General features: G+C 38.5%; 1 protein-coding gene and 1 long non-coding RNA gene across 2 annotated transcripts in view; one reads left to right on the forward strand and one right to left on the reverse strand.

Annotated features, from left to right (window-relative positions):
* Window positions 1-22,718, forward strand: part of LOC118998712 (uncharacterized) — a 215,077-nt gene that overhangs the window by 131,373 nt on the left and 60,986 nt on the right. The gene's annotated exons all lie outside the window — the stretch shown is intronic.
* The window catches only part of TAFA2 (TAFA chemokine like family member 2), a 443,544-nt gene that overhangs the window by 42,210 nt on the left and 378,616 nt on the right, over window positions 1-22,718 (reverse strand). The window contains exon 3 of the mRNA XM_037063049.1: window positions 119-271. Within this exon, the coding sequence (XP_036918944.1) occupies window positions 119-271 (153 nt within the window). The remainder of the gene's footprint in view (window positions 1-118; window positions 272-22,718) is intronic.

The raw sequence follows: 22,718 nt of genomic DNA on the forward strand, positions 1-22,718 counted from the left end.
TCCAAATAATTTATAATGTGGTCCCTCAGACTTGGCCCCGGTGAACAGCATTATAGTGGGGTTCCCATCCTATGCATCCCCATCTATACTACCGCAATGAGCAATGCAAGCGTCTCACCATCCACGCAGGATGGGGCAGCTCGCGTGGTGCCTGCCACCTGCCCGGGGAAGCAGGAGCACTTGACCGTTTGTGACCGTTCTTCTATCTTGTTCTTATTACAGCATCTGTGGAGAGCCACCACCTCGCAAGTGCCCGTTTTAACATGGTGAGCTGTACAAACAAAAACAAAAGATGAGACAACACTGAGAAAGCATTAGACACTTCCTCCCTCTTTTTAATTAGACGTGCATTACATATAGCTCTATAAGGGGCCCACCATGCATGAAACTGGAAATACAAGGATGCTGGCTCCATAATGCAGATTTTATTTCTTTGTTAAATGTGGCAGGACCATTTCTGTCAGTAAATGCTTGGTGAAGCAGGAACAATTAGTGACTAGATTAAAATAAGCTGTTAGAAGGCTCTGAAATATGGAGGCAATATTTGGTGCCATCAAAAACCCTATTTATTCACATGTGACTTCTTTTTACAGCTTTTGGTTCAACATGTTAAACAAAGTAAGTTAAATCCTTGAGCAAGGTACACTACAAAGGGTTGATATAAAGGTTATGTTCTTCTGGGGGTGAGTATAAGGTTAGGCAGGACACCAATTTTCAAGACATGATGATGAAGGGGCAAATCCTCAACCTTGGTATTCATCTGCACAGTTTCCCTGGAAATGAACTAATTGGTTGATTCTTTAAATTGCTATCATTTCCCCAAAAGTTTCAGCCAGTTTCCAGACCCAAATATCATCCTTTCTGCCACCAAATGGCATCAAGCACAGCCAGAACTTGGGTGGCTTTATGCCTAGCCTAGAGACCCAGTCCAAAAAAGCTGTGAGTTTCCCTGCCCCTTTCATTCACCTTGCAAGATGGTTGTGAAGGTGAAATTTTGGGTGATCAAAATTTTTGGACCTGACTTATCACATGAGGAAAAGGTTCCAGTTTGCTGTCACCATTATTTTTTTCAGCATTTCTTCTTCAAAGTATTAATCCTACTGTGAAGTGAAAAAGCAAAAGTTTCACCTGCTAAAAATAAAAAATAGCTTTGAATCAAACATTTGTTGAAACACTATCCTTTCAGAAATTTTGAAACCATGATTGCTATAAAAATAGAAATTTAAATAGAATAAAGTAGAGATCTGGAATTTTTTAATGTTATAAACATACTGAAACCCACTGTAAATGAAATCAACACATTATGCATTTCTATTATCTTCCCCTGGGAGATGAGGAAACTCTCTGTAATAATTCAGGTTAGCTCACTTGTTTAGATTTTTCTTGGCCGAGAGAGTATATCAAACATATTGTCCAACTCATACCTCCATGTAAGTCCAAGAAACTCAGGTATGACATATAGTTTTGACATGTAATTCTCAAAAGAACTTTCAGGAAGCAAGTACCATTTCCAAGGTCAAAGATTTTTCTGCCACTGTGTATACATGGAAATTTTTCTATGTTTGATTCAAACACAAAGCTATGGCTGCAAAAGCTAAATATTTAAAAGTCAGACTTCTGCTCCTGTCCTCTCGTGCTCTGGAAAATAGTTTATCTAAGGATGGTTCCATTTGTTTTAATTCATTGAATGTTTTGTGTTACACAACTCAGTACCCTGCTTACTATAGGGTACTTAGTCACATTTTAATTGGGTCAATACCACACATCAGGCATAATTCTAAGTCCTGGGACTGCACCAGTGAACACGAGGGACATAGACCCTGTCCTCAAAGAGCTCATATTCCTCTGGAGAAAACAAATAATAAATACCTAAGTTAATGAATTCATAGGACAGTATTAGGTTTTTTAAGCACCTTAAAGGAAATACAGTATGTTTATTGAGAGTAACTATGCAAAGATAGAATGTATATTTTAGCAAGAGTCTTAAGGAAGACCTTTCTAAGGAGGTGCATAAATGATGAGCTCAGTGAAGAGAAGGAAGCATCCATGATGAATCTCTAGGAAAGAAAGAGCATTCCAAAGTGAAGGAGCAGCAATGACAAGGTACCAAAATGGGGGAAAGCATGGTATGTTTTCAGGAGAGCAAGATGACCAGTGTGTTTGCACAATTGAGAGGTTGAGGAAAACGTCAGATGTAGGGGCTAGTGTGCCACAGTAAGGCGATAGGATTTATTCTCATTGCAAAGGAAAGTCTTTGGGTAGAAATGGTATTATCTCCTCAAGGCTTCAGAAGTTTTCTCAGGCTGCCCTGTCGAGAGAGGACTGAAGAAAGAAAGAATGGAATCAGGGAAACCAATTATAAAGAGATTGCTGGAGTCTAAGTGGTAAAAGATGGAACTTGGACTAGACTAACAGCAGCAGACTTGCGGAGAAGTGGCAGGTTAGGGGTATTTCAGTGCACAGTTGGTTTGACTTGCTAAGAGATAGAATGTGAGCTGTGAGGGGAAAAAGGAATTGAGGATTATTTCTAAGTTTGCCCTGAGCAATTAGAGGTTGGTGGTGCAGGTAGATAGAGAAATCTTGGGGAACGGGGAATTTGATAAAAGATAGGTTGGGCTAGGATATCTATAGTTCTCTTCTGCCTGTGTGAACTGTGAGATTTTTCAAAGACACTCAAGCAGAGAAATAAATCAGGCAACATCCTTTATGAAACAGAGCTTCGGGGGAAAAAATGGGCTGCAGATACACACGCAGGCAGTCTAACCAACAGGTGATATTTCAAGCCATGGACTAAACCAAATTACCGTGGAAAGGTTACCAACAAAGAATGTCTGAAACCTAGATCTGCAATGGTACAAGTGGCAAAAAAAAAAAAAAAAGAGATGAGCTACACATGAGGTACGAACCCCAAATAGAGACATGGAAAAGCAAAGAATAAAATGTTTCAAGCAGGAGGGATTGATTGGCTATGTCAAAAGCTGCTGAAAGCTTCAATAAATAAAGAGAAATGATAATCTCTTAAAGTAATATCTAGTGGTCAAGAACATAGACTTTATGACCAGGGCAGCTGGGTTCAAATCTAAGCTCCTCCCAGCAGCTGAGTGACATTGGCAAGTTACCCAATAGCTCTGAGTAGTAGTTTTTCATGTCTAAAAGAGGGATAAAAACAGCACAATCTTCACAGGGCCCATATGAGAAGTAAATGCTTTATCATGTATAAAATATTTAGAACACTTCCTGCCTCTTAGTAGGCACTGTGTTGGCTTTTACCACCGCTAGCATTTGAACTTAGCAAAAATCCTTTCAGTGGCCTGATTGAAAATAGTCATGATTGAAGTATGTTTAGTATAGAACAGGATGTAACCTGTGCTCTGTGTAGTGCAGAGGACGCAGTGGAGTGGGAGACGGGGTGCAACCACAGAGCAGCATGGGGACAAACATCTCCGCGATGACACATTACTTGGGATGCTTAGGTTTTTTATAGTGATTTAGGGAAACAGAGATGTTAATCATGAGGAGATTAATCCTGCAAGTCTTTGAATGGAAGCCAGGTGGAGATGAGATATTATTCAGGCTCCTTCAGATAGTGAAGCTGTTAGGCAGTGCACTGAGCTGAGACAGCTTCAGAGAGAGAGTCTGATGGGGCACAGGGCTCTGCCGTCTTCCACAGTGCTACGGCGACCAGGAGCACACAGTGCAGAAGGCATCGTTTCAGCACCAAGGTCATTTTACCAACTTCGTTATGAGAAAGATTTTATCATACATTGGAAAAGAATCACAGGTTAAAACATTTTATCTGATTTTTTGTCCCAATGCCAACATCAAAATTTGACAAGAAAAAAATTAAGAGGATAAAGTGATTGTAGTGGTCACGAGTGCTGTTGACCAAATGTTTATGGCTCTCTCCTTTCTAGCTACATGGTAGTTCTGTATTTCTCCACCCCATTGAGCTTAGAGTGCAGTGATATGACTTGCTTAGGCCAATGAAATGAAAGATAAGTAACATGAATCACTCATGAGAAGAAGCAAAAAATATCAGTCTATGTGCACAATTAATCTACGACAAAGGAAGCAAGACTATACAATGGGGTGAATAGTCTCTTCAATAAATGGTGTTAGGAAAATTGGATAGACACAGGCAAAAAATGAAACCACACATTTTCTTACATCATATACAAAAATACATGTAAAATGGATTAAAAACTTAAGTGTAACACCTTCAACCAGGGGTGTCAAACTCATTTTCACCGGGGGCCACATCAGCCTCACAGTGGCCTTCAAAGAGCCAAATGTAATTTTAGGACTGTAGAAATATAACTACTCCTTAGCTACTATGGGCAAGGAGCTTGGTGCTGCCACCTAGAAACAAGGTGGAGGGCCGGATTCAGCCCATGGGCCCTGCGTTTGCACCTTAAACCATAAACTCCCAGAAGAAAATGTAGGCAGTAAATTCTTTGACATAGCTTTTAGAAATGTTTGTTTAAAAAAATATTCTCTCTCAAATAAGGGAAAAATGAAAAACAACTGGGACTATATCAAACTAAAAAATATTCACACAGTGAAGGAAATCATCAACAAAAGGAAAAGACAACCCAATGAATGGGAGAATATATTCACCAATGATACATCCAATAAGGGATTAATATTTTGGATACATAAGAAACTCATACAACTTAACACCAAAAAACCACCGTCTGAATAAAAAATAAGCAGAGGATCCAAATAGACATTTCTCCCAAGAAGACATACAGATGGCCAATACACATATGAAAATATGTTCAACATCGCCAATCATCAGAGAAATGCTAATCAAAACCACAATGACATTTCACCTCACACTTGTAAGATGGCTGCCATCAATAAATCAACAAACGAGTGTAGGTAAGGATGTGGAGAAAAGGGAATCTTCATTCACTGTTTATGGGATTATAAATCAGTACAGTCACTGCAGAACTGAATGTAGCTTCCTCAGAAAAAAAAAAAATAGAACTGCCTTGACCCAGCTATCCCACTTCTGGGTATTCATCCAAAGAAATCCAAAGTGCTAATTTGAAAAGATATACACACTCCTATGTTTATTGCAGCATTATTTACACTAGCCAAGATATGGAAACAACCTAAGTATCCAACTTACGAAGGTAGGGACCATATAGACAGTGGAATAGACTCAGTCATGAAAAGAAGGAAATCTTACCTTTTGCAAGAACATGGATAGACCTGGAAGTTACTGTGCTAAGTGAAATAAGTCAGAAAAAATACCATATAATTTAACTTATGAGTGGAATCTAAAAAAATTAAAAGTAAGCAAAAAAATAAGCTCATAACTACAGAGAACAAGTTGATAGTTGCCAAATGGGATGGGTGTTAGGGGTGCTGGGTAAAAAAGGTGGAGGGATTAAGGAGTACAAATTGGTAGATACAGAATAGTCACAGGAATGTAAAGTACAGCATAGGGAACACAGTCGTCAATACTGTAATGACTGTATAGGTGTCAGGTGGATCCTAGACTTATCGGGGGATCACTTCATGAATTATATAAATGTATAATCACTAGACAAATGAGAAAACTATATCGTATGTCTACACATGCCATGCTTAGGTGAACTAAATTCTGCTAGAAGATCCCTTTTCCTGTTTTGGGGTATCTCACTCCCCTTGGCCTGTCTACCAGCAGATATGAATACTGGAACAGTCAATATTCCCCCTACCTGTGCCTTCAAACTCCATCAAGATCATCCATCTCTCCCTCCATCCATCCACCTACCTATCATCTATTCTGGTTTTAAAAGATTTATTATCCCTCTCAATAAGCTTTACAGCTCAGTTTTAATAAGAACAACAAAGGCTGAGAGATATTTTTCACAAGATTCCATTTACTACAAAATTCTGTATGGAATTTATTTGCACCCCTGAAACTAATATAATATTGTATGTCAACTGTAACTAAAAAGTAAAAATAAGCCCTGGCTGGTGTAGCTCAGTGGGTTGAGCATGGGCCTGCGAACCAAAGGATCACAGTTCAATTCCCAGTCAGGGCACATGCCTGGGTTGCAGGCCAGTTCCCAGTGAGGAACACATGAGAGGCAACCATACATTGATATTTCTCTCCCCCTCTAAAGATAAATAAATTTAAAAAATTAAAACCAAAAAAAGTAGAAATTTACCACAGATCTCCTTACCAGCCAGAGCAACCAATCATGTCATGATAATGGAGATTATACGGAGGTGAGTCCCCAAGTGGAAAGATATGGAACAGTGTCCCCACTAAGCACTAGGGACCTAGACATGAGAAATAAACCTTCTGTTGTTTATTTCTGTTACAAGCCACTAAAATTTGGAGGTTGTTTGTTACTGCCCCCAAACTTGGCCTACCTTGGCTATGCAGTAGTACTTTCTACTCCTTCTAGATGGTTCAGTATATTTCTCAAATACATTACTTGGAGGATAATTCGGTTAAGTATGCACTCTCAAAACCTGGATCATTCAACCTTATTTGAGTCAATTAGGAATAAATGTGAAAAAGAAAGAGTTGTTTAACTATATACTTCAAAGGAGTATAATTATTCCACAACTGGATAAATGTACTGGCTAAGTTTGGTATGTCAGAGCTCTGGTGAAGAAAGTGTGCTTCCGTCTTCCTGGAGACGAAAGGAAGTGAACTGATGCCCATGCGGTATAATGAACAGAAGAATGGGGAGGAGCTATGCTGGGAAAACAGAGAGATGAGCCCCCTTCAGAAAATATGGAACTAAATATTAAGAGGCTAATAACTAAAGTGACAAGGAAAAGCAGGTCTGACAGACACCAGGCTTTTCTGCCCCAAATTTTCTCATCATTGCTTATAAATAAAATACTCAGACACAGATATTGTTTTCTAGTAAATGGAATCCTGTGAAAAATATCTCTCAGCCTTTGTTGTTCTTATTAAAACTGAGCTGTAAAGCTTATTGAGAGGGATAATAAATCTTTTAAAACCAGAATAGATGATAGGTAGGTGGATGGATGGAGGGAGAGATGGATGATCTTGATGGAGTTTGAAGGCACAGGTAGGGGGAATATTGACTGTTCCAGTATTCATATCTGCTGGTAGACAAGCCAAGGGGAGTGAGATACCCCAAAACAGGAAAAGGGATCTTCTAGCAGAATTTAGTTCACCTAAGCATGGCATGTGTAGACATACGATATAGTTTTCTCATTTGTCTGGTGTGCATCTTAACTTCTTATGATAACTCAATTCTTGTAGACAAAGACTAGTTTTTTCCTGTAAACTGCTCAGTCTAAACATCTATGTGTTTAATAGATGGCAAACAATTTAAGAAGGTGAAAGTAATTTCTGATTTCTGTGGTTTTCCTTCAAAAGGTTAATGAGACTGTAAGAAATTTAGGCAGTTACTAGAATTGTCTACACAGATTCAGACGGAGCTCATGATAGACTAACCTAAATAGATGATTAGAGCTTTCCAAATTGACAAAATAGGCTTCACAGACAATCTGTTAGCATCACAATAAAATGATGCAAGGTTCACCGGAGAAGATTTAAATGAAAAAAAAAAGAACAAACAAATTTGTCTTTTAAGTCAGAATTCCCAAGTTAAAAAATAAACAACTTTTTGTTATTCTGCTCCTTTGCCCTCTCTGGATGAGATGCGTAAACGCAAAGTCGCCACCTTCACTTTGGTAAAATGACGCTAGAGACACATGAGTGGAATTCTTACAAATATAGGGATACCGAGTCTTATCCAGCCCTAATTGTGCTTTCAGAGCTTATTACACTTATGCTTTATTTCAATGATGCGATTACCAGCCCTATAAAGCCTTAGGAGACTGCCGCTTAAACCATATCTTAAGATTCCTAAATGTTTTGCAAAGCTATTATGACTACTATATTCTCATGTGAAGTCCTATAAGGCATTTTTTCCAAGTGCTTTTTTGTTTCCAAATGACTTTTTACCTACTGATAAGAACTTCTCCATAAGGGGAAAAATCCGAGTTAAATAGCATTTCATTTATAAGCATGCGTAATTTTAAAATAATTTATCTACACATAATTGTATGTATACATACATGTTTATATATGTTAATATGGTTACATTTTATTCCTCTATAAATACCATTATGCAAAATGAATTCACAACAGAATAATATTTATGCAAAGCATTCACCTTGAGTAGAGGTTGCTGGCCTCAGGTGAATAAGAGCAAAGTTATGCATATCACATTCTGTACATAAGAATAATTCATTCACTTCGGGAACAATGTGTGGAATAATGGTAATTACTAACATTCATTGAGTTTTCACTGTATGCCAAGCGTGTTTCTATTTTATCATCACAGCAACCATTAAAGGGGAAGCTACAATTATCCTCAACCTACAGATGCAGAAACCAAGCCACAGCAATGTGAAGTAGCTCGCCCAAGACAACATAGCCAGTAACAGACAGGAACCAGAGGTGAGAGCCGGGCAGTTTGCTTTCGCAGACCAGGACCTGAAACACTACTGTCTAGTGACTTTTGTATCGAGTTCCTCACGTGCAACAGACTGCAGTTCCCAAAGATGTAGAGGAATGCAGGAAGTGTACTGCTGTCCCCACATACAATGCTTGGTAGCCTCGAAAGGACAGGGACTCTGGAACTAAAATACCTCAGTCCCAGCCTATTTTCACCGGTACTATACTGAATGAACCTTTAAACGAGTCCATTCACCTTCAACGAACTGTTTCGTTCATGCCTAAAATCACTCCCCGGGGACCCTATGAAGACTAAATGGCACATGTGTGTGAAACTACTTTTCAATTGCTTAACAACTGAAATTTAATCTTAATTTTCACTTTTAAAGTAATCAATGAATATGAAAGTGATGCAGCATATGTAAACTACAAAGACAGCTGTTAGGGAAAGTTACCTACATTTTATTAAAAAGTTTTAATGTTTCAAAAAATCTGTGTATTTGGGTTGACATAAGATATATGTAAAAACAATTGAGTCTGACACTTAAGCTACAGAGAGGGTAAATTTAGCTTTAAGTTGTGAATTTGCACCTATTGGGTTTCCTCTCCATTGAATTTCAGTTCTTATTTACATTCTGATTTGTCTCATTGATTCTGAATTTTTGTTTGTCTCCATACACTCCTACCGAATAGTTTTTACCCCAATTTGACTAGCTCCCTAGAGAGTCTGCAGTATATCCTCTAAGCAGAAATAAAGTATCATCTATGTGCACCAAAATAAGCATCTAAAATGCAAGCTAGTTAATGGATTTAGGTTGCTGTAAATCACTTTGAATGGAAAAAATGTGCTGAAACAAAAACTTTTTGAGACAGCTAATTTCTCACTTTAATTCATTAGAATGAGAAAATAGGGCACATTTTTAGACTTCTGGTGAAGCAATCTCATTAAAAGAAACGGTCATTTAAAATAGCTCAATAAGATTTCAAAAAAATTGCATAATTTATGAAGTCAGGGCAATCAGGAAGGAAATAGTCACATACAGGTGACATTTTTACAAAGTCTATTTTCTGAAACTTCTCCAATTTTATATGGAAAAAATAAAATTATTGGGACAAGACAGATTGCCACTAAAGAATAACCCTAATAACAATAGTGTCTCTATTCATAAATGTGAACTCTCCGCAGAGATGCCCTCAGTCTATTTTAAGAGTAAGAGGCAGAACAGATTTTTTCCTCTGAGAATTTTAGATTCAGTTCAGTTTAAACACGAACATCTTGTACACCCTCATGTCAAATGAGAACTGATATTGGGGAAGTTTACTATTTACTCAACAGTAAACTGCCCAATAACTTTTTCTTGGAAACCAGGCCTATAAAATCCCACTCCATCAGCTATTCTCCCTTCCCCTTTAACTTAGATGTCAGTGCCAATGGTGACCTTGAAAAGCCACAATCAATTTCAGTCCCTGAATGACTGTGAAGAGGACAGATCCATCACCTGACATTAATTGGTTTCATATACACCAGAAATAAACTCAGGCTTTGTTAAGCCAATAAAAATAAATGTATATGTACATTATGTAACATGCAATAATATTCATATTAATGGACCTAGGAAGGAATCAGATACTGTCTAAGTGTTTCCTAAGGGAAATTACGCATTGAGGAGAAAATGCAGTGCTATGCTCTGGATGTTTGCGTCTCTCCATCACTCATATGATAAAAGCCTAGTGACCAAAGTGATGATATTAAGAGGCAGGATCTTGGAAAAGCCATCAGGTTTAGAATCCTCATAAAAGAGGCCCCTTGGGGTAGACTCACACCTTCTGCAACGTGAGGACACAACATGAAGTCTACAACCCAGAAGATGGCCCAGACTCAACCATGCTCCACCTGTTCTTTAACTTCAGCCTCCAAAACTATGAGAAATAAATATCCTTCATTTGTAGGCCACCCAGGGTTTGGTCTTTTGTCATGGCAGCTTGAACAGACTAAGACATGCCAAGAACAAAAAGGATGTAATTTGAAAAATTATTTTGCCTCTTTATGCTTCAACTTCTCGTCAGTAAAATAGGAATTACAGTATTACCTATTATAAAGGGATGAAATAAGGATTGATGGGGTTAACACTCATAATGATGCTTGCATCTGATAGAGTAAATGGTAGCCATGATTACTATGGCAACTAAGAAAACCTTACTTAGACCCTTGGATCTATTTATAGAATGCAGCTACCTCAGAATCATTGACTTTTAGAGATTTAAAAAAGAATAAAGTCCTATTCTGCCATTTTACAAAAAAAGAAATTGATGGTTAGAAGACATCTAGAATATTCACTAATTCAAAACCACAGAGTTAAGAATATGGAAGGCCCATAATTAGAACTCAGCTCTCTTAATTCCCAGTGTTACTTTCATAACTACTCCCACATCACTTTGTTCACCAAATTCCTCTCATTCTGCTTCCCATTCAACTTAATTTCCCTCCTCCTCTACTGACTTAATCTGAGCATCCTTAGTGACTTTCCCTAGCACAGTCATGAGGGGCCCCTGACTGGTCTCCCTACTTACTAGCTTGTTCCCTTACATGCATATAAACACACATGCTACCAAGGTAATTATTTTTAAAGAATTAAACCCAGGGTATACAATTATTCTTGGCTCTTCATTGTTCCCAGAATAAAGTTAAATTTTCAGGCATGGCCCAAGCATGCCTCTACCAGCCCATCTCTGACTTTAACAGCCTCACTTTCCTACACTCAAGTCATATAAACAGCTTTTATAATAGAACCTTTCTATAGCTTTGCTTAGGTGATCTCTCTCTCTCTCTCTTGAACCCCATCCTTCAGTTTCAAACATTGCACCACCGACTACTCTATGAAGCTATTGATCAACTTTTGGGTAGACTGGGCCGTTCTTCTCTAATTAACATTTTCTTAATTTTTCTACAATATCAGTCATAGTTTACTATTTTGCTCTTTATTTCCCTCTATTAAATTGTGAGGCCCAAGTTCATGATTATTTATCTCTGACTCCCCTGCTTGAGGCACAAAGAAAAATCAATATGCTTAATGAATAAATGAATAAGCAAATGGTTTGCTACAAGAGTTCTCAAAAAAAAAAAAAAACCCAGTAATTATATTTCAAGTCCAGGCATAGATGAACTTACTGGAAGCCATAAAAAAATTTTGACTTTGCAATTTTGTGGATATCTGTGTATGTGTGCTTCACTTGTTCACTCCCAGAGCCAAGGATGGCTTCAGGAGAAGAGAGACATTCAGTGAGCCCTGGACTAAGACATCAGAAGCCCTCAGTTCTATTTCTAGTACCACCACGAATGGACCATTTAATCTTTAGTAAATCGGTTAATCTCCCTAAATCACAATCTATCATCTCTACAATAAGAAAGTTGGTCACATATGATAGGAGAACATATAACATCACATAGTAAAGAAAAAATGTAATGTCAGCTAAAAATATTTCAGCCAGTAACATTTGTCCGTTGTGATAAAAGCCTGAGAGTATCAATGACAGCGCATCCATCACAGAAGCACTGTGACATTATAATCTGACCCAGGGGATCTTGCTTTTGGCCCCAGATTGGTCAGGACAACTTTTTTAAATCATTTTAGTTATTTGAACTTTAATCTCCTCAACTACAAAGTTAGAAGGGTCTTGTAAGTTTCCCTTCCCACTCCAAGAATATATTATACGGTGTGCTATGTACAAATCTAGATGGATAGAGGCACTAGGGTCATTTACTTCTAGGAAATAATTACCCCCTGAAGGAAGAATGAACTTCTGTTTCCCATATCTAATTGTGCAGATTCATAATTCCATACTTTTCTGTGTAGTAAGAGGTTTTCTCCACCTGGGGTATTCTTTGAAGCTAGTAAGACACCTATAAACAGAATAAATCAGTATTATTCAAGAATGAAGGAAATCACTGCCTTTCAACATTTTTTCACACATGGAAAGTTTGCTTCATACCCCATGATTGACATCAAAAGCAAATAGGTTATCTTTCCTCTACACTCAGCAATTTCAGTAAAAGGTATCTGGGTTCCGAGTGTCACTCTAGATCAAGAGCATATAAATCCTAAGTCAACTTATTAAGGAAGCCTAGAGGAAGTTTTGTTTTTTTTGTTTTTAGAAGAAAGATATTAGTAGGGTTTTTTTTTTTTTTTTGAGAAACTATATTCTGTAGCACCCATTCACTGCATAGGAATTTTATGCTGTGATATCAATTAAGTTTTTCTTGTTGCTGATAGCTTCTGAAAATGTCCTCTTTAAAAATAACTTCATAATTCATTTATGATGTGAAAATCAAATGGGAACAGACAAATAGCAAAGTGCGGTAGGAAGATCATTGGTTACTGGCAAGTTCGAAATCTGTCGTCCTTGGCACCTGCCAACTCACTCGCAGGTTGACGATCTAGCTATCACTGAGTAAGGACGAGGTAAAGGAACCAAAATTCTGCCTTTGGGGACAGAGTCGCCTTTGTTCTGCAGTCGCCTCTTAAGAATTCGTCTGCCAGGTGTGTTCGCCGTTCCTTAACTACCTGCACGTCGCTCATTCTCATGTATGTACTATAATACCATGTCCCCTTGCCCTTCCTTTTTTGTCCAAAAATGTATTAAATGCCTAATAGTGCTTCACTGTCTTTGAAATTTTCGTGGTGTGATCATGTCTTTGTGAATTCCCCACGCATGTGTCTTAAACTTTGATTTTTCTCCTGTTAATCTTCTCTTTGTTAGTTTGGAAATCAGCCAAGCCAGATCTTATAAGGTGGGAGGAAATATTAATGTACTTGAGGCCCTATGCAGGCATTGTGCTATCTCCTGAGAATATAAAGCTGAAGGAATGACCATCCCTGCTTCCAAGGAGCTTAGAAGGCAGTTCAGGAAGAGAGCCATGCACAGAAAAGTAAAAGTGATACAGGAGCCGTGATGCAAATAACTGCCCAAAATGCCAAGATTTAAAACAAGACTAAACAAGAAGTCATTGTTCACCCAGCGAGGGGCAGGTACAAGAAGAGAGATCAGGAAAGAATTCATAAAGAACATGGTATATAGTCTGGATTTTGCAAGGTGGCCGAAAGTGTGCTGAGTCACATTGGCCTCGGTCTCAGGATCTGGACTAGATGACCTCTAACTTCCCTTCTGGTTCTAAAGTTTTATAATTTTGCACACATCTTTAATAACAATAGAGAAAGTTACATGTTTGTGTTTTGTTCATACATTACTCAAAACCCTGCATTAAAATATTTCTTTATGTTTTTATTTGTTGATTTCATAAAGAAAGAAAGGAGGGTGAGAGGGGAAGAGAGAAATAGATCCATTTGTTCCATTTATTTATACATTTATTCATCAATTCTCGAATGTGCCCTGACCAGGGATCGAACTAGCAACCTTGGCAAATAGGGATGATGGTCTAAGCAACTGAGCTACCCAGCCAGGGTCTAAAATACTTCTAATATAAAGCTTTTAAAAGACTTATCGTGCTTCTTTAAATATCATTCGACATTTAGGCATTAATCTTGGACATGATTAGAAGCACCTGGCCCTGGAAGCGTGCTGGAAGTGTAGCTTTATGCAGAGGCACAAAACAAACAAGACATGGTGTGAAATGTAGCAGTAAGTGGATCCTGACCACATTTCATCCTGGGATTTTATTATCTTGAAAAGGTCCCTGGTGTTACTTTGTTCTTTTGGTAATTTGCCTTTTTCTCTTGAAAGTGAAGTGAGCATGTACAGTAACATGCCCTCCTAGGCGGCGTACAATGGACACCATCCAGCAAACCTAATTAATGAATCAAAGACTAAAGCAGCCTCTGGAGGGAGGCCGCAGAGGGTCTGGTGGTTACCACAGGAAATCAAACAGAAGCAGGCTTTTACACAGCTCTTGGTAGCTGTGTGACTTTGAGCAAGTTCATTACACCCACGCTGCAGTTTCCTCATCTGAGAAACAAGAATGGTAAACCTAGTTTGTTTTCTTATTGAGCAGATTAACAGAAATCAGGTAAAGGTCTTAGCACTGTGTTGAGCATGTAGACAGTGCTTAGTGATTATTGGATATTATTATCATTATTCTTACAAATCCAGGAACTCTTATCCTTGCCAAAACATTCTTCAGGAGGAGAGGCGTGACAGCTGGCATTGGTTTTCAGGGAAACTAACTTATGGAACATCCTCAGCAAGTTATCTTTTTATCTGAGTCAGTAGATAACAAACACTTGCACAGTAGATGGGAATACAAATACTAATGGATTCAAAACACAGATCCACCACTTACTGCATAACCTTTGACAAATTCCTTAACCTGACTCTGTCTTAGTCTCCTCATCTGTAAAAATAGGAAAAAGCAATGTATCTGCCTCGTAGCAGTGTTGTAAGGATTTAATTAATTAATATATTATATATAAAGCACTTGCAATAATATCTGGTGACAATAAATATTCTGTAAATGTTTGCTATTGATAGAAATAACACTGCATGCCCTGGCTGGTGTGGCTCAGTGGACTGAGTGCCAGCCTGCAAACCGAAAGTTCGCTGGTTTGACTCTCAGTCCGGGCACATGCCTGAGCTGTGAGCCAGGTCCCTGGTTGGGGGCAACCCATCAATGTCTCTCGCGCCCTCTCTTCCCCTCTCTCTAAAAAATAAATACATCTTTAAAAGTAAATAAAGGAATCTTTAAAAAAAGAAGAAATAACACTTCACGTAACACCTTCGGAGGTGTAGGAGGTGATGTCATCAAAGTGGGCTTGATGGTAACTTCTTACCTCAGTGGTAAAAGCACTCTCCTAAAGCCCTCCAGAGGAAAAAGGAAATGGAGAGCTAATTCTCCAGGGTCAGAAAGACCCAAATTAGAAGGCTGACCTCCTGGGCATGACCTTATTCAGATCATTTCACTCCAAAGTGTCAGGTGACTCAGTCATAAAACGGGAACAGCAGTATCCACCCAAAACCATTGTAAGTTTGAAATGGGATCCTGAGTGGAAAGCAGCTGATTACCTCCATACTTGTAAGGATTTCTGTAAAGGCTCCACCTAAGTGTTGAGCCCTCCAACCTGAATTGGAGCCCACATCCTGACCATTGCCCTGCACTGTCCCTCTAGCCTAAGGGGCAAGGAAGTTGCTCTGAAACATCTGTAAAACTACTTTGCCACCAAACCCCAACTCTTAAGCCTTTCTACCTCATTATATCTATTCCCCAGGGCCTAACTGGCTTTTCACCTAGGGTGAGAATATGTAATTTCTGCTGTTGGGAAATGTGAATAACCAATATCCACTTGCATCTAGACAAATAACCCTCCTCCATCACCATCCACTCCCTACCTGCCTCTGGAAATTTGCTCTAGACCCCTTTTCCAAAGAAAGAAAATAAATCATTTTACCAGTTACCCTCTGCCTACAAAGACTGATGGGAAAGGATCGCTGGCTTTAAAATGTGATCTGTTACAAAGGAAAAAAATCAGAGCTTTGGATGATCTTTCTGTAAATAAAAGGCCACGGCCTCATCTCTGTTTTCTGAAAATAAAACCATGAGTGTCCCTGGAGACTGAACCATGCTTAGCATCATAATTCAAAGCTGTGTGTTCACTGCAGGCGGGCAGCTTTGCACATTACATTGCACTTAAGGCAAACAAATTTCTTCTTAAATTATGCTGAAAAGGTAGTCGGTCTGAGAACTACATTTTTCCCTGGAGTTACTAGTATTTGTATATGTATGTGTGAGGAGAGAGCAGGGAAGAGAGAATATAAGCACGAGAGAGTTCAGTCCAATAACTACACATCTGAATGCTAAATAGAGTGTACGGTGAAGGTGTATCTTCACCGTACACTGGTGGAGGACCCTCAAAAGAGATAAAAACTTGGAGTGACCAAGCTCAAGCTCATGTCCATACAATTTATTATGCAAATCAGAACCCATTTAAGAGTAAAAGAGCTTGCTATAAATAATTATGCTGCAATAATGGAAGTTAACTGCTCTGGATGTAAATTGGAACATGTAGTTCACATCAATGCTCACCCCAAACTGTTCTAGTAAAGCCTGCTCTTACTAACTATGGTCTTATTCTGGGCTAAATACCCAGGCTTTTGAAAATACGCTGTATAAGTTAAGTCTTATGAACTTCTATCCTGGTGGGGATAAGGGGAAACTAAAATCCTAGAGGAGACTAACGTCAGTTGGTAGAGAACAGGTTTTCCTAAGTGGTGATACCAATTTTGCACTCTGAAAAATCCGTGGCCTCCACGTTCTCTGAAAAGTCTATATAGCATACGGTATATAGCTTGAGCTTGCCCAGATACAACGCATGTGGTTTCCTCTCACTCTCAGAAGGCAATGCTGCTGTATCTGTGATGTCTTTGTACTGGATCTGTTATTTTCCTCTGTTTTGCAACTACAAATATTATTCCTCACTGTGATAACATCTCTATTAATAAAAGGAATGCAGCCCAAACTGTATTGATTTTAGGCAAAACTCCATAGCCAGGGGTATAAATAATATTGTGCTTAGAGTTGTGTCTCAGCACATCAGATAAGGCATGTTACAATATGAAAAAATCATTAAATGAAATGAAAACAATGTCAAATATTCCAGAACAAAATGTATGTGATTCCAAGCCACAAGGCATATGGAAGAGGTGACAGAGAACAGATTAAAATCAAGAGAGAGGACACACAAGGCACAATGAGGGGACAAATGCCAACAGGCCTGTCTGTGCTAGGCAGGGCATTTGTCACAAACGGAAGAAGCTGAAATTGCGGGGACATCAGGGCAACTTCACCAAATTCAGTAAGAACCAGAAACAGTCATAACGTTTTCAATGAACCAGAGAGCTTGCTGGTGCAGTTAGAAAGGGAAAGAGTGCAGGAAGTGGACAAGCAAGAGGGCCTTAAAGGTCTCAGTTTGACTAAAGTTGAGATCACCTTTTTTAAAACTATAGGTCCTTGACCTACCTTGTCTTATAGCATTTACTTTAGAAATTCTGCAATCATAAAATTTCTCTTCCCTTCTGACGTGTAAATCTTCTTTCAGTCCCTTGCCAGTCTTAAAACCCAGGAATGTCTTTCTCAAGCACCCCAGAGCCAACCCTGTGAAATGGGACCATCAAAAAAGACCACCTTCCAGCCTCTTTGGGAGGGGTGGAGCCTCAGTTTGATAGGCACCTATTAGCAAGCTCAGATGATCTAATCACCATGACCAGTCTCTTCACAGTGTCCCCTAGGACCTTTGCACTAACTCAGCCCAGTGTTTAAAAATCCTTCTGCCTTTTATTCCAATGGAGTTGAGTTCAATCTCTCTTTTGCCTCAGTCTTGAATAAAGTCTCCCTTGCCATTTTTAACCAGTGTCCAGTACAGTCATTCTTTCACAGGGGCTTCCCGGAGAGCAACTGTTAAAACATTAGAAGGTCTAAATTAAATTTGCCTGACTAGGACAACTGAGTTCTGGAGCTCCAAAGGACCTCCTCCTACCACATTTTCCAAAAACAATTTCACCAGCTTGCAGAGGAAATAATAACAGGAATAAATGGGTCATTATAAGAGCCTTTCCTGTTTGGATTGAGGAGCAGGAAAAGAATAGGACAGAGAGGAAGTAGAGAAGAAAAAAAGCAGACAAATGAGGGTGAAGACAAATGTCACAGGATTTGCCACATTGCCTGGAGTCTGCCTCATCTACCTCCCACAGGGCTGGGATAAAAGGAAGCTGGGGCTGAGGTGTTTTTGCCACGCAGGTGCACACACAAGATACACTTGGCCTGACTAATGAATTTGTCCAGGGTTTGTTTTATTAAACACTTCTGACTCCTTGTATGTTGGGAACCGCTCTGCCTGATTTCAGGGGTTGTAACTGCCCCCCATGGCTAAGACTGAGTGAGCGACCTCCAGTCTGCGAGCCACTAAGGAGACAAAGCTTGTTTCTGGCAGCAGCGCTGCCTCTGCTTCATCCCCTGCCCCCAAGGCTTGGTCAGTTTAGTCAGAGACGGGTAAGACCCCTCAGAGGGGCAGGCAACCTAAGCCAGACATGATCACTTGGGAGGCCGTCATGGAAAGACTCGGGGGGCTGCAACAAAGAAGGAGTGATGGACCCTCGCCCCTTGGCTATTTTGGCATGGCTCAAGTTCCCATGTCCTCTGGGAGAAGTGCTTCCTGACTCTAATCCACTTAAGCCTGAAAACCTGTGATGGGGGAGGCGGTGCAGCCCCTTGCCCAGCTAAAGCAGGATCCAGGGTGATCAGGCATAAGAAAGAATTCCTAAAAGTCCTGTGAAGCCTGCTTTGCTAAGAGGGCTTTCATTTATATGATAAGGGTCTGAACAGGAAATGAGTATGTCTCCCAAAGTTTCTGCAACCCCCTTTCCTGACAGACACTGACTCTGACTAAGCTTTCAGATTTCTTTGAACTGTTATCTACTGTTTGATCCTTACTGCCTGTATTCCTGTGTATTACAACCCAATAAAAGCTGTTGAGGAAGGGGCTCTGGGCCTTTCTCCTCTGAGAGATTGGCCACCTCTCCTCCCCAAGCAGATCATGTCTTGGCAGTTTCACTTTCATCTGTGGCGGACCGGGGGACTTGCTGGCAAAGTTGCCCCCACACTTGTAAAGTAGCTTAGATTTTAGAATATCACGGTACTTGAAATCTGACATTGTTTTCCCACTTTTCTTTCTATGGCATGCATCAAATGAGCATGTGCGTGCATGCACATGTATATACGCTATAGCCTCAGGCAAAGCAAACATTACCGATTCTCCTCCATCACAGATAATGCTATTTATAAAGAAGAAACAAAACCACCCCTCAGTGATAAGAATGTTAGAAATGAATCATAAATATATACATATCTTAAAGTTATTAATGAGTCTTGTAGGAAATAAATATTGTCATGCAAATATATATCGCTACAAAAATTATTTTATTAAATAACCTAACCTACCACCAACATAATAATTGAACTAAAACAACAATAACTATAATTAAAAATCAAAGAGAGCAGGAAAGTTTCATTTTTCTTAGGGATAGTTGCTAAAAAACAATAAAAATAAAAATGTATGAGATTTCATGCCATTTGCCAATCAATAAAGCCTACAAAACTGTTCTACATGTTTGTGTACCCCATCTTTTCTTGTACCCCCTAAACTGGGGTCTCCCTCAGGAAACGGTAGGGCTGGGGGCCAGGAGCGAGCACGTGTTACACATGGTGGTGTAAGTGACGGTTAAAAAGTGTGTTTCCATGTAAATACTTAAGCCCACAGGTATAAGTTTAAATTCTAGGCCTTAAAAAAATAAGCATGCAAAGATGCTCCCCTCTCCACCCCCTCTGCCACCTTTTTTTGTTATTTGATACGGTTCAAGCTCCTCAGTAATTCAGGAACTGTTTGGAAGAGATTTTAACTAAAGTCGACATCTTATGTAATGTAGTATTTATGAGCTTAGGTAAAGCAAATATATTTATTTCCTATTTATTTAAGGTATCTAGCAAAGCGTTGAAATGTGTTTCCCCTAGGAGCATTCCAAAGAGCTCTTTTATTTCTTAATAATAAAGAATACAGTTGACATTTATATTTTTTCCCAAGAATTTCCAGGATTTAATCTTAAAGCTTCAGGAAAATATTTATTCTTGGAGAATTTATGTTAAAATACTTAACATATTTAGTTTTCAATACTTTTATATCAAAGGGTAAATAACTTGTTTGAAAACTAATTACATAAAACACTGGTTACAGATCATTAACTATCTGATGGACAGCCTCAGGCAAGGAAGTTTCAAATGCTTGGAGGCCACAGAGGATCAATCAGAAATATGGAAACAAAGCTATAAAGGCATATTATAAGGAATGCAGAAATTAGCATTCATTTCACATGGAATTATTTTTTAATGCCTCCCTATTTTGGTTGAGACAAATTATTGTGAGTAGGCTGCTTTTTTTTTCTTAAAACTCACCCCACGATACGTTTATTGATTTGAGAGAAAGAGAGATCAACATAGATCAGTTGCCTCCCGAACAGCCCCAAACAAGGATCAAACCTGAAACCAAGCTAGATATGTGCCCTGACCAGGGGTGGGATCCCAGCCTAAGGTATGTGCTCTGATCAGGAATTTAACCTGAAATCTTTTGGTGTATGGGACAATGCTCCAACCAACTGAGACACCTGGCAATAAGAATGCACTTTGATTTCACACGTCTGACTATGCATGAAAGAATAAAGTTTATTTCTGATAATAAAATTAAGAGTTTGTGAAAACTTCTCTTTTGTTCCACCAATATATGTACTTATCAAACTTCATTGTAAGAAGCTGTCTCCTTTTGAATTGAAATCCTCCAAGACAAGGACCTCTTAAATTTGGCACAGAGTCCAGTAAACCTTTATTGAATTGGAAATAATAAACACTAAGGATATGCCACACAGGAAGCTAACAAAACAGTCTTCAGTTACTATCCCAGACATATTATTTCATTAATAGAAAATGAATTTAGAAAAGGGAAGTTGGCAAAAAGATTTAAAGTAGCAAAGCAATAATTTTAAATTATTTTATATTTAGTTCATTGTGACTCTTAAGTTCCAAGCAAAATCAACAATAAGACCCCACTGAAAACTTCAGAATTCAGCATCCTATATTTATATTTTTAAAAAAGAAAATTCGATGTTATTAAGAAGAGAAAGAAGCATGTCCTTTAAATATTCATATGAATTTATGTTCCATTTAAAGGCTTTTACTAATATTTCATTTAGTCAGAGGAGGTTAATACACTGATATTTTTACTTAAGTAACCCAGACCATCAATTTTAGATTATATATAAGTGGAAAATTAAATAGAAGTCAAAGGCATAAGAACATCACAACTACATGATAAAAATAATACATTCTTGTCATCTAGGTTTGTTTGGGTGGCCACACTTTCCCCTGTGAGACTGAAGCCTTCACTGGAAAAGGGAAAAGCCTTCTCTAGAGGAAGTAGGAGAGAAGGAAAAGTCATAATCTAATTATTTTGGATAGTTTCACATACCAAGTGAAGTATTAAACTTTAAAAAATAGTAAGGAAGAATCTAGATGTAGCCTGATTGATTCCTCAAATGGAGGAGACAGAGTTGTGAGTCTGGAGGGAAAAAAAAAAACAAAAAGCAGCTTGAGTCAAGAAAAAGTTTACCACAAAGGAGAGGAGAACTTGAGTATTCAGTTAGAGTGCTGAGCAGCACATGCTAATGAGGAAACTACTTGAGGCAAGGGAAGGAAACAGCCCCAAAGGAGTAAAGGAAACACTAGCCAGTGATCACACAAGCCTGGGAACAGTGCAGACTGGAAAGCCTTGTAATTCATGGGGCACTGCACAGAGTGCTCCAAAGGGCCTTGCTTCAGGAGTGGATAATTAGCTCTAGGTTAAATGCTGCTCTGATCCTGCCTGACTACTCTTAAAAGCAAGACCCAAAGAGGATACAACTATTTCCAGGTAACTTACTGTGTTTTTCATACTACAAGATGCACCGCCCCCTCCCCCCAATTTGGGAGGAATAATGGTTGTCGATGCTGCTGATTTCTGTTTACATTAACACTGGTGAAATATTGTGTTATTTGTGTTAATAAATATTTTATTTTCGCTTCAATTTTTTCCTATTGTTCACCTCTAAAACCTAGGTGCATCTTATGGTATGAAAAATAGTAAGCATATGCCAGAACAAAGCTTAAAAATATTTATATTAATTTTTTTAATCCAACACCTGAAAAAGTAAAATCAACAAAAACTTTCACTCAGTCAAAAATTACCAAACATGCAAAGAAGCAGGAAAATAGAATCTATAATGAAGAAAAAACACAATGAAATAATTAAAACTGATTCAGAATTGATCCAGACATTAAAATTAAGAGACAAAGATTAAATCAGCTATTGTACCTATATTCCATATGTTTAAGAGGTTGGTGAGGGGAGGAAAATAAACATGTTAAGTACAGAAAGGAAAATATAAAAAGAATTCAAATCGAACTCTGAGAAATGAAAACAACAATGTCTGAGATGTACCAGTATGCTGGACAGGATTAACAGTGATTTAGACACTGTAGAAAAATACTAGTAAATATGAAGATCTAGTAATTTAAAATATTCCAAATAAAGCAGAGCAAAAAGACTAAAAAAAAATAAAGAAACAGAGGATCATTGAGTTGTGGGACTAAAATATGAATAATTGGAGTTTTTGGAGGAAAGAAGAGAAGCTGGGAAAGAATAAATAATATTTGAAGAAATAATGGATAAAATGTCCCCAGATTGAT

This window comes from Sturnira hondurensis, unplaced genomic scaffold (assembly GCF_014824575.4).
Source record: "Sturnira hondurensis isolate 20B ecotype Veracruz unplaced genomic scaffold, ASM1482457v3 Scaffold0014384, whole genome shotgun sequence".
NCBI lineage: Eukaryota > Metazoa > Chordata > Mammalia > Chiroptera > Phyllostomidae > Sturnira > Sturnira hondurensis.